The 15,996-nt window shown below is 41.7% G+C and overlaps 1 protein-coding gene across 1 annotated transcript in view; it reads right to left on the minus strand.

Annotated features, from left to right (window-relative positions):
* Nucleotides 1-2,678: 2,678 nt before the first annotated feature.
* The window catches only part of MFSD2B (MFSD2 lysolipid transporter B, sphingolipid), a 38,515-nt gene continuing 25,197 nt past the window's right edge, over nucleotides 2,679-15,996 (minus strand). Inside the window, exons 10-14 of the mRNA XM_035560168.2 lie at nucleotides 14,391-14,471; nucleotides 7,746-7,855; nucleotides 6,041-6,184; nucleotides 3,784-3,960; nucleotides 2,679-2,736 (exon numbers count right to left, since the gene is read on the minus strand). Coding sequence (XP_035416061.2) covers nucleotides 2,679-2,736; nucleotides 3,784-3,960; nucleotides 6,041-6,184; nucleotides 7,746-7,855; nucleotides 14,391-14,471 — 570 coding nt within the window. The remainder of the gene's footprint in view (nucleotides 2,737-3,783; nucleotides 3,961-6,040; nucleotides 6,185-7,745; nucleotides 7,856-14,390; nucleotides 14,472-15,996) is intronic.

A 15,996-nucleotide genomic window follows, 5' to 3' on the forward strand; every position in this document is an offset into this window, starting at 1 on the left:
CCCTGGGGACTGAACTTGGCCCCTGTTACTGACAATCAGTGCAAGGCAGGAGGTTTACATTAGATTAGCATTTAATCTGAATGGTTGTCAACGTAAGAATCTGCTTCTTCCAGTCACATGTTCTGAACATACATACACTGTACACATCATTTAAAAATGACAAGAAGATATTCAAAGTTCATTTGTTTTACAGCACCAATAAGCCCTAAAAAACAAAATTGCCAAAAAAAATCTTACCTTGCACTTACTTCTTCCATTCTCTTTGCTTAGAAAAATACATTCATTTTCTTAACAAAAGTACAACTCTGATAATCAAATAAAATAATTGAGATTTTCAAACTATAAAGAATATTTTGCTACATTTTGTCAGTGGAGGTTTTCCATTTTATTTTGATGCTACTACTATATGCAAAGTGAAGACCAAGTGCATCTCTGTTAGGTAAATATCACATTGTCTCACTGGAGCAGAGGAATAAAGTTTACAATCAATCAACCAAGTTTACCTTTGCAAGACACTGAAGTCAGGATGGGGGTGTTGCAAAGTTCAGAGGTAACTGCACAACTGATCTAGAAATAATATCTCAGGCCACATTCAAATTCTTCCAACCAACCACAGCCAGCAGTTTCTGCAATCCTTTTATCGCTGGGCTAAGTTTTTGGCTTATGTAAACTCACACAGAATCACTGCCTTGGAGCTACAGATTTATAGCAGCTGAAAACAAAAAACATTTTAAAAATAAATAGGCTTTAGTAGGACTTCTGGTTGTTTTTAAAGAAGACTGTTTAGACAGACACAAATGTTATGGAATAAATCAAATCCCCCAGAATGTTTTCTATGATGTTTTTGGAGCTATGCGATATTACTACATCATTTACCTACTTCAAAATGAAGTGTATCTGCTATTTCAAATTCTATTAAACTCAGAAATGTAAACGGGCTTATGGCTTTTATTGTTGTAAACACATGTGCCCCAGGCAATAGAAATCTTGGCTTGTTCAAGAACTGAAACCTAAAAAACCCATCCCTAGATGTCAATTCAATACAAGTCTCAGACATCATTAACTCTTACCCACACACACTCAAAATACACCCTTAAAGGCTCGCTCATTATCAAGCATTTTTCTGAACTAGGACAGTTCATTAAGCTTTAGACTTCCAGCTTGCCTGAAAAGGTTTCAGTGTTAACGAGACACTCTGTGGATGCACTGATTTTATTGTACAGGGTCTTTCAGTAAAAGCTTTTCCAGTTTCCAGTCCCAGCACTGAGTCACTTCCCCAGAGGTCCCTGAGCAAATTGCTTATGGTCACTGCCTCCAGTGACACCCACAGGAGTACCCACAGGTGCTCCTAGACGTGGTGGGCTACTCCTTCAAAGGCACTTCTAGCCCAAAATTAAGTCACCCTCCCATATATTTATTTGTACAGTTAAGCCAGTGGGCTGTAAATTCATGTCTTGTTTTGCACTGCGCTAATTTCTTCATGTGAAGAAGCCTTCGACTCTTGGATTCATCACACTCCCCTCCAAATTTAGATATCTGTCTTCAGAGTCCAGTCATTTTAGCCTGAGCTTGGAAGCAGTCTCTGGAGGTGTCTGTCTCTCCACTGACTCCACTAAAAGCCCAGAATGACTAAGCCTGAATTTAACTGCCCCGGAAAGTGCCTGAGGTGTATCTTTTATCTACAAAATGTGTTCAGCAGCGTGACTCTATAGTAGAAATGAGGTTTTAGATAATATATCTAAAGCCATAATGAGATCCCTGACTGAAAAGAAACACCATTTCAAAGTCAGGTGTAACCTCATTATTATAAAACACTGTGTGCAAGCTGAGATTAACAGCGATGCCATGGTGTTCTGTAAGGCTGACAAAACCCACATGAAAAACAGGTGGGTACCATGATTGCTTAAAGGCCAAAGTTACAGAAATTTGAATGGCCTACTCTAAATTTTGGAAGAGGCTACATATTTTGGGTACCTTGAGTGAAGATGTTGTTTGAAATTAAGTCCTCACACTCTGACAAAGATCAGTATAAAGTTATTTGAAGCAAGGAACTCTGACAATGGGAAATGTAAGGTCCTGTTTCATATAAAATCTATAAAGTTAAATTACATCAAATCTCTTTCAGAATAACCCTTTGCAAGAAAATACTCAAAATATCTCTCCATCTGTGATTTGCTTCATTTCAAAACAAAATATATCCTATATTTTTATAGCATACTTCAGGATTCCAAAGTGCTTTCTAAACACGCTAGTGTGCAATGTATAGGTAGAAATTAAGTTCGAAACCTACCCCGGTCTCTGAGATTGAAACATATCACAAGGTATATTTGGGTAGTATACCATATTTATGCTTTTTTCCCTTGGCCTACAAGTTCATAGACCCTCGTGTTGCAACAAAATCATAGCTTTATGTTATCATTGAAAAACAAACAAAAAAAGGCAAACCTTCAATAGCTTGCACTCCTGCATGGTTGTAATGTCTCTTTTAGGATAGTGCATGGAGCTGTATTTATTTTTTACATGGTGATGTTCCTCTCTTGATTTCATTACTGACTGTCATTCTTTATCATTCTTTATCCTTTCTGACAATATGTGCATGGAAATGACACAGAAAACTCTCATGGAGTTTCTGCATGGGGTATGAGACTGAGTTTAAAAAGTCTTCGTATTCAGAGCTTTCAGACCGAGGTGTCCTCTCTGTGGTCATCCAGGTTCTCTGTGCTTTGATGGCTCCTTCTGTTAAAAGCAGGACAAACAATGTGTGAACAGGCCACTAGACAGGCCACAGTTTGGCAATCTCAAACAACTAAGACAACCGAGAACCACCATCAAGATGTGGTTGTTATGGATAGGGAATAAGGTGCCTACGCAGAGGGGCCAGTGCCATTTGAGATTGTTTAGCCTGTCCCCTCTGGTTTGCAGCTGCCATGCAAAAAGGAGCTGGTGCCTGAGAGGCTTGTGTCATATCTGCCAACCCCACGGAGGTATCTTAGATACCGCAGGGCAATGAAGTAGTCCCAGGAATCCATGCACTGGAATTGATCCCTTAGCATGGAAATTTGTTTCCAACTCCAGTAAGTTGGTATGATAAAAACATACCAAGAGTAACAACTTACTTTAATGTTTAATCCAACAGTCTTCTAGGATTGACTGCATGTGCTATGTATGTCTTATGCATGTCCTCAGTATACCAGGCCTTTATTTAACAGAGGTGGATGATTTTGAGCTAAGCAAGGTTTTCTTTAGAGAGGAAAGAAAGGGGATGAAGGGTAAGAGATAGGGAAAAAAGGGAATGAATGCTCAAAGCTGTCCTTTCTTTTGGTCCCACGATCTTTTCTGCCTACTCGCCCAAATTGTTTGGATGTTTCTTATATGGCATAAACAACAAGAATGCTGACAATAATCCTGTCTTCTTCTATACACAAGAAAATGTAACTATTCACATTTTCTCCAGTGATTTAACCTGGCTAGAAAATTCTTCATTTCTGGATGGAAACACTGCACAACAACAGTGCTCTGTGTGCCACCCCCAAAGAAGTACAATAGAGCAGCTGATATATCTGATAAATGGCCCTCTAAAGAGCTGGTACAATACTACAAAAATAAGGTACTGGAGGACATAATGGTATCATTCAGTTAATAATTCAACTAATAGAGTGTTGTTTTGTTTTGTTTTGTGGTAAGGAATATAGAGGTATATTTTGGTAGCTAGTAATTTTTCTCCAATATGACTAAGAGCTGCCGTGAGGATGTTACTGCTGTTTGCTGCCAGTTTAAACCTACCTTAACACTTCCAGCGCAAGCTTTGTTTCTTTCCGACTTTCTTCAGTGATTGGGTAGAAGAGAAGTATAAATAAACCTACAAGGATGAGGACAGCAGGAACTGCTCCGATGAGGATTTTCAGTGTGAGGATCACATTATTGGACTGTCTGCATATCCCTGGCTTGTAACCAGTAAACCTAAACAAATGGAAATAACAGTGGTGTGCATATGTCCAAAATTTAAAGGCTATAACACATCTGAAGGTCCCCTTCTTGGACTACTCCTTTCTGGCAATTCTCTTTAAGAGCTCTTAACCTATTTTTTTTTCTATACCTCTCTTTTTCCTACCAACCCCTACGTGTTTTGCTTTTTGTTTTTCAAATCCTATGTCTGTGGTGTTTCAGATAACAGCATTACCTCTGTATTTTCTCATTATTGTTATATAACATTTAATTAGTTAGAGGAGGATGGAATCTCAGGTAATGAAGTTGGTCTGATACGTGACTCCTATTAGTATTCAGCAAAGTATTCAGGTTCAGCTTTAAAAGTATGCAAATAATCTGACCAATTTCAATAGCAATACTTAACTTTAATTTAAACACATACTTAAGCACTCTGCTCAACACAGACAAATTTACTCAAGTGCTCAGAATTAGGTACACACTTACACTTCATTAATACAGGGGCTTCCATGCAGTCCCACAACTGCTGATATACTCAATTTCCCATTCCAAATTTGTGGAATTAGTTTATTTTCCTCTGAACATGCTGCTATGAAAGCTACAGCTCATTTGTCATTAGTCTGCCTTCTATGTTCTCCCACAAATACCTGCCTTGGGAAATTGCTAACTGGAGCTAACTGGAATGGAGTAGTAAAGGGGCTAATTGGTAAAGAGTAATTTGCTTGTTTTAAACTATTCCTAAACAGTCAGTAAATACTAGCAGATTTGGGGGGGGCAGGAAAGGAGGGAGAGAAAGGGAAGGTGTTGTAGTATCTTTCTCAAATGTTGTCACAGTTCGTTACAGATACAGCCACAAATGGCTTATGCAGTAAGCCTCACTCAGCCTTCGTCCTGTCATTTTGGCTCTTTGGTTTTCAAATGACAGCCGTAATTGCAGACAGTTTAATCATGGCTGGGGCCTGGGATCTGATGTTCTGAGCTGCAGATAAACCAAGCTCCTTATCAAAAGCAAAATTAAATAACTGTCTGTAAAGATACAGAGCAGGTTAGAGGTGCCTGGTGAAGTTTCCTTCTTTTCAAACACCAATCCAAAAGACCTGCCCAATTACACGGCCTTCTTCATTAATTTGGAAAGTGATTTCTGACCTTACACTTTCTTCAACACTTAACAATGCTGGTCAAACCTTTTGTCACATAAACAAACAAACAACCTTTTACAAACGAGGGTGTTAGCACTAAGCACCTAAAACTCCTAGGCCCAAAAGGTTCAGCCAAGCACTGCCCATTATTCAGCAGTTTCAGCTGCAGGCCCTGAAGCAAAGCATTCTGCTTATCAAAACCTCTGACTTGGAGCCAAGGGCGAAATAATATTTCAGACAAGCTTACTTCTAAGTGTTCGTTGCGTATTTGTGTGCCATACATCTACTGAATCCTAGCAGCTGCAGGCAAAGGCCCTTTCTGCTAGGCCATGTACAAACACAGGGCAGATGGCCAACCACAACCTGGCCTTCTAGTCAGAACACACAAGGCAGGTAGTGGGAGGAGAACATAAGGCATCTTCCAAACTGACATCTGCTAGGTGATGCTCAGAGCTGTGAGAAAGGCTCCGTTCCTGACTATTCAGTGTTCAGTTCCCTAAAACCATGCAGGAATCTGTGATCCTTTTATATAAAACAAGCCACCTGCACCCTGCACCACTACTGCAATCTGAGTAAAGACTTAAAAATTCACATACATAGTCCAACCCAGGTGCAACAGGGATTGCTCAAAACAGGTTTCTCTCTCATGGGGGACCTTAATCTGTGGAGCTTTCATGTTCAGTTCTTTATTCATACAAGCCACTAAATTTTACAAGAATAATTTGGAAAAAGTAACATCTAAAGAGGAGTCAGTTTTTTCTGAACTGAAATGTGCTAGGGCAGGTGGCTTAATGCTCAGTGGTCTGGCCTCGATGATAACAATCCTGTCTTTAGTGGTCAGCCAACTGGAGCTGCTGGCACTTTCAGGTTCAGGGCAAAAAGGCAATTAACTCTACAGGATAAAGACAGAACACTTTCAGAGCAGGTCCACTAAATGGAAGCGCAGGGTTACTTACTCCAGGCTGGCAGCAGAAATTCCTAAGCCAATTCCTGCTGACATCTTGGTAAAGAAAACATAAGAAGAATAGAAAATGGTTTCTTGTCCTTTTCCATGAGGATTCTGCAGGCGGAAGTTATCAACAACATCAGGCAGCATTGACCTAGAGATGAGCAAGATAACAGCAAAACTCAAGCGGCAATCTCTTCTCAAAGCTCAAACTTACTGAAAGGACCTCCCCCCTCCACCTCCTAAGATCTGATTGATGTAATTAGTTATACAGACAAGAGAATCCACTTCAAAAAGTCCTACTGCTGGACAGGAGGGCAAAAATCTTTGTAAGAAATGCACAGCCACATATTAACATGTAGACAAACAGTAGAAAAATTATCAAACACTTCCAGGGAGGTGACAGAATTTCTTAGATTGACTGTCAGTCCAGCAGAAGTTGTGATATCAAAAAAAAACAACACCACAACACCTCAACATTTCAAGGGACTCAATCTCTGAATGGTTTTATTCTCAAATAACTCTTGACAAGCTAATAAAATTTTCTGAAAGCACTGGGGCCCATTCTCTCTCTACTTCAAAGAGACTGTATGTGGTGATGGGAATCTGAATGAAAGCTGTACAAAAGGCAACTGTGAGTTGACTTTTTTTTTCCCAATATATGTCATGATTTGCTGTTGGAAAAAAGGCTTCTGACCCCCTGTGCAGAAACGCGTGTATAGTCTGACAGCTTATCTCATACTCTGTTTCCATGATCTCTTGGAGTCGCAGCGTTTTCAGGGAACTGTCCAAATGAGTAATACAAAACAGCTCTCAGCAACAGTCATGCCTTCTGGTCAATTTGACCTGAACAATAATTGTTCCCTCTGGAAAGGACATTTCCCATCCTGCTCAATCTTGAGTAATTTTTTCCCATGTATTTCCAGTCCTCAAGAGCCAAGGACCTTGCAATCTCAGTTTCTTTTACCCACATTCTTGTGGTATTTAATCCATAACACAGAACTACTCAAAAGGTTTTCATAACTTGATTTATATTTTCTCTGCTACACTCTAACCTTTTGTCCTCCTCTACTCTGCCCTTGTGAAGCCCCCACTGCATCGAGGTCTGGGGCCCCCAGCACAAGAAAGATGTGGATCTGTTAAAGAGGGTCCAGAGGATGGGCAGGAGGATGATCAGAGGGCTGGAGCACCTCTCCTATGAAGAAAGGCTGAGAGAGCTGGAAACGTTCAGCCTGGAGAAGAGAAGGCTCCAGGGAGACCAAGGCAGCTTTTCAATTCTCAAAGGAGGCTTATAAAAAAGATGGAAAGCAACTTTTCACTTGGGCAGATAATAATACGAATATAGGATATAGGAGGAATGGTTTTAAACTAAAAGAGGGGCAATTTAGATTAGATGTTAGGAGGAAATTCTTCACTCAGAGGGTGGTGAGGCACTGGAAGAGGTTGCCCAGAGAGGCTGTGGATGCCCCATCCCTGGAAGTGTTCAAGGCCAGGTTAGATGAGGCCCTGGGCAACCTGATCTAGTGGGAGGTGTCCCTGCCCATGGCAGCAGGTTGGAACTGGATGATCTTTAAGGTCCCTTCCAACCCAAACCATTCTATGATTCCATCTATCATTCTATGAAATTCTATCTCTTTCAGAGGCAAATTACATGTGGTACCCACTTATACATAGACATATACCCCTTCCCCACCTCAAATGCAAAATTCTCCTACCACGGCAACAGCAGAGATGCTGCAATGCTCAGACCAGAGACAAAGGCCACGAAGTAAGCCAGGATCAGGTTTGGAATGGTCACTAGCATGACTGCAAAAGGAATCATCCACTGAGGAAGAAGAAAAACAGTACATATAACTTACAGTAAGCACTATTTAATGATATATGAACTGTTCCTTTCAAAGTGTAAAATTGTGCTGTGAAATGACGGTTCACACACACCAAAGCCTAATGCTTGAGTAGTTTGGTGAAATGACATTTCTAAAGAGCTCTGAGCCAACCTGGATTTACCTGCCCATGAGAACCAGAGAAAAATAGGAGCAGCAATGTTACTGCCTTCTCTGCTAGCATTATTAGGGCTATAACTGCACCAGTAAATTAAGCAGTCCCAAGAGCCTATTTATCAGTCATGAAGCCAACTGGCAGACGCTGGCCATATTCAAACTACTAAGCTCTCCTAGTCACTGAAAGAAGGGTGCCCATATGTTGTGGTTTAGCCCCAGCAGGCAGCTGAGCTCCATGCAGCTGCTCACTCGCTCTTCCCAGGTGGGGTGGGGGAGAGAATCAGAAAGATGCCTGTGAGAGCTGATGGGCTGAGATAAAGGCATTCCCTAGGTAAAGCAAAAGCTGTGTGCAAGCAAAGCAAAACAAGGAATTCACTACTTCCCATCAGCAGGCAGGTGCTCAGCCACTTCCAGGAGAGCAGGGCTCACCACATGTAACATTTTCTCGGGAAGACAAACACCATCACTCCAAAAATCTCCCTTCCTCCTTCTTTCTCCCAGCTTTTATTGCTAAGCATGACACCACATGGTGTGGGACATCCCTTTGGCCAGTTTGGGCCAGCTGTCCTGGCTGTGTCCCCTCCCAGCTCCTGGTGCACCCCCAGCCTTACTGCTGGCAGGGCAGCACAAGGAGCTGAAAGGTCCTTGGCTGTGTGCAAGCACTGCTCTGCAACAACTAAATCGTCGATGTGTTATTGCCACTATTTTCATCACAAATCCAAAGCACAGCATTGTGTGAGCCTCTACAAGGAAAATTAATTCTGTCCCAGCCAAAACAATGACATCATAGAAACGATTTTTGTGAAAAGTCCCTTAAATGATCTAGTTCCCAAACTGCGCCCAGGTACTTCTTGGGCAATTGCTAATCTGTTTGTGCTGGCATTTTCCTGACAATTTAGTAATAGAGATGACCAAATGCCAGTTACAACTCACGTCATTACACTGTGTTTCAAGGGGAAGGACAGCGGTTCAGTGGTCAATTTAGCCTGCAAATAACCTATTTCAGAGATCAAATTAAGTCTTGACTGAAAACGAGTTTGCTTATGCCTTCATATCCAGTGACTACTTGAAAGCAGTCTAGGTACTTGGCAGTAACTAAAGCCAGGAAGGCAGTGGGGTTTACTTCACTCCACACAGCCAGACACACTCACGACGTTGCACAAGTCACTAAGACTACCCTCGAAACTAAACTAATTTGGGCTGCTCAGGATTTGTTTTCTAGCAGTACTTAAAACCACCAGATTTCTTCCACTTCCACTTGAGGCAACGGGCTTACAGGCTTGAAAATCCAGTATTTTAAATGCTGATTGAACGCACACAGCCCAGCTGTCCCATATCCATCACATGCTCCATCTCCCACGCCTGTGAACCATGGGCACGGCACACATAGAATCCAGAACCAGAGGCTTATCTACAGGGCTTTTTAATGATGGGGGATTAGTTTAACATTAAGTGTTTCAATCCTCTATAGTCGCAGCTGGGGAGCTGAGGGTATGAGAAGATCTTTCACAGAGAGTGATTCCCCTAAGCACTGCTATTTACAGTTCAGTATGATAAGTGATTCTGGGAGTCCTGGAGTCTAATCTGTTATGTTTATATTTTAAATGCATTTCCCATCTAAAGCATTTTCTCCTAACCTAAGGAGGCAGAAAATAACCCTTCCTGACTGCAAGTTCCCAGCACAGACAGATAATCCTTGCATTAGCCTGGTGTTGTGGCAAAATCATTATTTCACCACAAGAGAGCACTCCAGCAATACAAGTTTTTATGTTGCTTATAAGCAATTTTATGACAGGCTTATGCTCCACATGGGGCCCCCACTCAGAAACCAAAGCACTTAAACAAAATTCTAGATCGATAATAATAATCATTGTAATTGTAATTTTCTACCGAAAGACAAGCACGACCCACAAGACCAGACTGCAATGCCCTAGAGTTTCACTCCTGCAATGGTAGTGCAATCATGGGGGCAGTGTTCCTGCTGCAATAATCAGCTAATGAGTCTCACTCCTTCCTACTTGTAAAGCAAAAAAGCTCTGCTATTGGCACCCTGCTCCCTTGTCACGGGGCTGCTGCACTGCAAGTCATAGACAATATCCCACAGTTGTCATGTGTATTTCTTCCATTCACTGGCAACATTATGGAAGAGGAACCTTCTGGGATGGGAAAGGTGTTGCTGACCTGTGCAGCAGCTCATTAGGAAGGGCAGATCAGGAAAATGTGCAGCTAGAATGTGAGCAGCAAGAGAAAGTGGCAAAAGGGCTGCACAGCCAGGATCCACACAAGGGCATGCCTCCCTGCTGAGCAGTGCTGAGAGATGGCAATCAGACAGTGGGGTATGGGTGGTGAGATGAACAGATTGGGGAAATTTGGGGATTTTTTTTTATTTTTTACTAAGTTCTCCTAAACCCACATGAGTACAGAAGGCCCAAAATGCCAGTGAGACCCCCTCTTAAGGAAGTTTGCTGCCTCTCTGGAGCCCTGGTTAAAGATGTTAGGAGAAAACTTCCTAGCCTGGTATGGACCTCAGATTATTATTCATTATTACTTCTTCATCTAGGCAGTGACGTAGTTGTAATGAGAAACCCCAAGGGCAATCAAAAGAGACTTCAGGGCTTTGGGACTACTATTTAAGGGATCAGGAGCACAGGTACTGTTTCCCTGTATCCTGCCAGCTGCAGGGAATGATATTGGTGAATGCCCAGCCCTCTAACCTAGCAAGATCTCACTGCAAGGTCACTAGCAGAATTTTGGCTGTTTTTTTCTTCTTTTTTTTTTTGGATCATGGGTTGGTCTGGACAACATCAAGCCTGCTGGTGCACTTCTCTCAAAAGGGGAAAAAGATTTTTGCTCAAGAGTTAGCAGGGCTGACTGAAAGAGCTTTAAACTGGATTTGAAGGGAGAAAGGAATAAAATCAGGCTCATTTATTTTTCAACTGTCTTGGGAATCTGGAGAGGTCCCAGGTGACTGGAAGCTGGCAAATGTTGTCCCAGTTTTCAAGAAAGAAGGCCCTGGTAATTACAGGCCTGTCAGTCTCATTTCAATGCCTGGTAAAATTATGAAGAAGATTTTTCTGGGAGTTATTGAAAAACACCTGAAAGGCAATGTCATCATTGTCATTGCCAACAGAAGTCCACAACGGGAAAGTCCTGCTTAATTAACTTAATTTTCTCTTATGGCAAAGTTACCCGTCTAGTTGACCAAAGGAAGCCAGTTGATGTGATTGTTTTGGACTTTAGCAAAGCTTTTGATACTGTTCCTCACAGTACCTCTCTGGACAAAATGTCCAGCATACAGCTAGACAAACACACAATATGATGAGTGAACAATCGGCTGCTGGGTTGGGCTCAAAAGTTTATAGTAAATGGGGTTACATCAGGCTAGCAGCCAGTCACTAGCAGAGTTCCCCAGGGCTCCACTTTGATGGCTGTTCTCTTCAATGTTTTCATAAATGATCTGTACACAGGACTCAAATGCATGCCAAGTAAGTTTGCAGATGAAACTACACTGGGAGGAGCTGTTGACTCCCTTGAGGGTGAAGAAGCCTTGCAGAGAGATCTTACGAGGCTAGAGGGCTGGGCATTCACCAGTTGTGTGAAGTTTGACAAGACCAAGTGCCAGATTCTGCACCTGGAATGGAGTAATCCTGGATTACCCCCATAGAGACTGGGGGACAAGAAACTCAAGAGTAGGCCCACAGAAAGGGATCTGGAAGTTTTGGTTGACAGTAAGAGGTCTGGAGGGCAAGATGTACGAGGAGCGGCTGAGGTCCCTTGTTTTGTTCAGCCCAGAGCAGAGCAGGCCGAGGGGAGGCCTCATGGCGGCCTGCAGCTCCCTCACGAGGGGAGCGGAGGGGCAGGCGCTGAGCTCTGCTCTCTGGGGACAGCGACAGGACCCGAGGGAACGGCATGGAGCTGGGACAGGGGAGGGTCAGGCTGGGTGTGAGGGAAAGGTTCTGCACCCAGAGGTGGTCGGGCACTGGGACAGGCTCCCCAGGGCAGTGGTCAGGGCATGGAGCCTGCCAGAGTTCAAGAAGTGTTTGGACAATGCTCTCAGACATAGGGTCAGATTTTTAGGAAGTTCTGTGTGGAGCCAGGAGTTGGACTCCATGATCCTTGTGGGTCCTTTCCAACTCAGGATATTCTATGATTCTTTGAAAAGCTAATGTTGGCTAAGATGGAAGCCAAGGTTGTGAGTTTTCTTCTTTAGCAAATTTAGGCCTTAGAATAAGGGGCAAACACACACACGTGCACAAACATCCACGCTGTCTCCAAGAACCTTTAATACTTAAACACAAGAGAGAGGTTCCATTTCTTAGACATCTCGCCAAAAATACGAATCAATAGTTGCCACACTTAAAATTTCTAATGACAATTCCACCTCCAGTCACTGAGAGACTTACAGATTGTAAGCTCAATGTCTGTCCCATGAGGACAGAGCAGATAATCTAAGTGTAACAAAGCCTATGGAAGCAGAAGCAAGTAAACTGCAGGGCATAATTTCTAGCCTGTGCATCAAGCTGACCATGGGAAGGATCCTGCTTGGGTATGATGCTATATTTCCAGGGAGTCTAGGCTTTGAACTTCCAGTCAGTGTAGATACTTAGTCAGCACATAGATGATTGATCATCTCTTGGGCGAAATGAATAGAAAGGGAGTAATACCAGTGGAAGGAAGTCAGGATTCTTGTAACCTATCAACCTACCCTGCTCTCTACACATAGCGAGGTCTCCTCAACATAGAAATGCTTTTACAAGAAAGTGAATCTGGAGCAGTTCTATTTATTTTATTTATTTTTCTCCAGAAAACTTAATTTCAAATTACCTCTTCACCCTGAAAGCTGAGCAGAATTTTAGAGAAGAACTTTTTTTCTCCTGCCTTCTTCCCTTCCAGATGAACATACCTGAGTGACAAACATCACAGCCTTTGGATGATGTGGTTTGTTTCACAGTGAGAGACAACAAGTTAGTTGTACAGATCACACAAGGTGGTAGTACGGGAAGCCCCTGTGATACATTGCCAGACAGAAAATCAGACAGTGAGCACACAGGAAGCATTCACAGTCCCTTGGGAAATGTCTACAAGGTGAAATAGAGAGGTGGCTTTTTTCACTCCAACTCCTGCTTAGACCATAATGTAGTCAAGCAACTCAACTGTACAATTAAGCTAAACTGTGTTTACAGAAGTGCTGACAGGCTCTCCAGTCATGTTAAACTGAATTTAGAGAGCCAAGCTGGTTGAAGAAAGCATAGCCAAATAGGTAGAGTAAGAGATTTCCTAAGGAGGAAATCTGCATTTCCTGGTCCGGTCAACGGTCCAATACTGCTTTTGGCAATTCTCTTTGCTCCAGTGGTAAAAAGAAATGAGGACAGGACTTAGATTCCACATGTCTGCTTCAAAACACATAACAGTCCAGCATATTTGGAATATGGGTTTTAAAGTTACTTCTGATTCTTTGGAAATCATTCCAACACACAGATTGTAATTGCAAGGAATGATAACTATTCAATTATATTCAACAATTGTCTCCAGATCTGAACTTTTCAGCTTTGTTCAGACTTTGACATAGAACTTCAGCCTGGATTTTCCAAGTCCTCATGCTTTGTTGTACACAAGGCAGACAATTTCCTTCTTTCCTCTTTCACAAGTAATTGAAGGTAAACAGGGGAAAATGGGGAGGAACAGGCCTATACAATGATTCACTGAGGATGATGACATAAAATTGCTGCTGTCTGCACTACGTCAGGGACTTGAAATAATCCATCAGAGACAAGGGCAGACTCCCTGAGCTGGCTTTGTAGAGCTGTGTCAAAGTTAAACTAGGCTTCTTTTCTCAGGGAGGTCAGGTAATTTCTTTTACTTCACTAATAACTGTCCCTCTCCATTCAAGGGATGTGGGCACCCTTCTCTGCTTAGGTTTCTAGAGGAGGATGTGGAACAGACTTCTGTTTCCTCCTCTGTGACTGAATTAAAAATGCAGTCAGCTTAGCATCATACATAAAAACAAAACTAGTCTTGTAAAACAGATAACTTGTCAACCTGAGACAACATAGGTCTGAATTTATAAAACATCATTCGGGCTCACTTCTGAGAGTGGTGTAATGCAAACCTTGTGCAAATTCTTAACAACAGCAAAAAAAGGCTGAGATATCCCTTCAGCATCAACCCATTTCTCAAAAGTTTCTCTTGAAAGCTTGGAATCTGTCTGAAATTTGGTGTAACAATTTTAAAACAAACTCTAAAACTGAGCAAGTTTCTTGTAGCTTGAGGTTATAAGCACTTGAAATAGTTCTTGAAGTGGCTCCAATTGTCACAGTAAGTGAGCACAAGCAGATTTCTTTTCTCTAAGGATTTGCTTACCGAAATCCCACATGCTGCACACTTCTTGCCAAATCGCTGCAGAAACTTCTGCCAGAAGGGAATGCTCACAGCTGCTGATACCTACAATTAACAAAAAAACAAATCTGTGCTGTGCTTACTACCACTGTCTTCGTACACAGGCTGTAGAGTTCACAAATACCTTTCTGTCTAGTGCATGAGGGTCTGAAAGGCAAATGAACATGGAGATTACTGTTTCTCCTCATCCCTCTCCAAGGGATTTGTCCGATTCACTATTATGTTACAAATGAAAACTATGAGGCTTTTCCGTAATCAAATATCAGCGGACAAAAACTTTCCTTTTCCTACTGTAAGCCACATCAGTTAAAGCTATACAGTCATTAGAGTCCAAGCTTATTGCAAATAGTCAAACTTTGTGCCAATGCCTTTTGCCTCATGGTCTGAAACTGAGACATGATAATTTGATTAAGCCCTACCCCGCTGTGCAGGAAGAAAACTGAAGCAGAAGATAAACTTATCTTAAAGTATACTTAACGTACATATCCCACCCTACATGTTTATTCTCAAGAACAACCTCTAAGGGAAATAGCCACTTATAATCAACATTATCATACCATATATTATAATACTCACCTGACAGCAATTAACAACTACAGGCAATATAGTACTAATGCACTAAAATATTTCTACTAACAACAGTCTTACAACTGATCTAAATTCAAATGTCAACTCACTGTTATAACTATATTACACTTTTCACTGACTTTGCTTCCTCTTCTTGGTATCCATTACTTGCAGAGCCTTAAGATACCCAACAGTTAGCTATTGCTCTCCAGCATTTTGGTTTTATTACTGGAAAAGATCTGTCTTATAATGTGGGAAAGGAAGAATCAAAAAGGATACAAAGGGTTGGAGGTTGGAACCAAGAAGTGGAAATGAAGTTCCCCTAAAATGGTTCCACAAAATCTCTGTGCCAATTTGGTCAGAAATCATGAAATTCCCTGAAAATGGCTGTTGCAGTGTTCTATGTGGTAGACATGTCTCTACAAAACATTAAAAATATGCAGTAGAAAGACATCCCAGTAACTATGCAACAATAAACTGTTGACTTGCACTAAAAAGACTTTGGTCAGAAGGATGAAGACTGCAGTTTTCTACTAATACTACTTGTAATTGTAAAGTAAACCATACACTACAGCAGCAGTGTGTAACTGAGTTATAGGTATCACCTAAACAGAGCAGAATTCTACCTCTGCATGTCAAGAAAAAGGGTTCTGTAAAAAGATCTTTTTATCACTCTGCCAACTGCTCTAAAGAAGAATCTTCATGTCCCTAGATAGTTTAAATATTTATCCTTGCGAGCTACCTGGCCCAGAATGCTCATGCGTATGAATGCACAAACTAAGGCTGTTTAATTTTCTGCTTATCAGACTGGGGAAGGGGAAAAAGGAGCTAAAATTCCAGACCTCCTTCCTGGCTGCCTCTTTTGCTTTTCGTAGGAGCAGAAAGTGACTCGCAGATAAAATCAACAAGGAATGAATTAAAAGCTTAAAAATTACAGTAGGAAGTGTCAGCTTTATTCCAAACGCACAATGCAAACGATGGTATAGCACTTTAACAGCTCTAT

This window comes from Cygnus atratus, chromosome 3, assembly GCF_013377495.2.
Source record: "Cygnus atratus isolate AKBS03 ecotype Queensland, Australia chromosome 3, CAtr_DNAZoo_HiC_assembly, whole genome shotgun sequence".
NCBI lineage: Eukaryota > Metazoa > Chordata > Aves > Anseriformes > Anatidae > Cygnus > Cygnus atratus.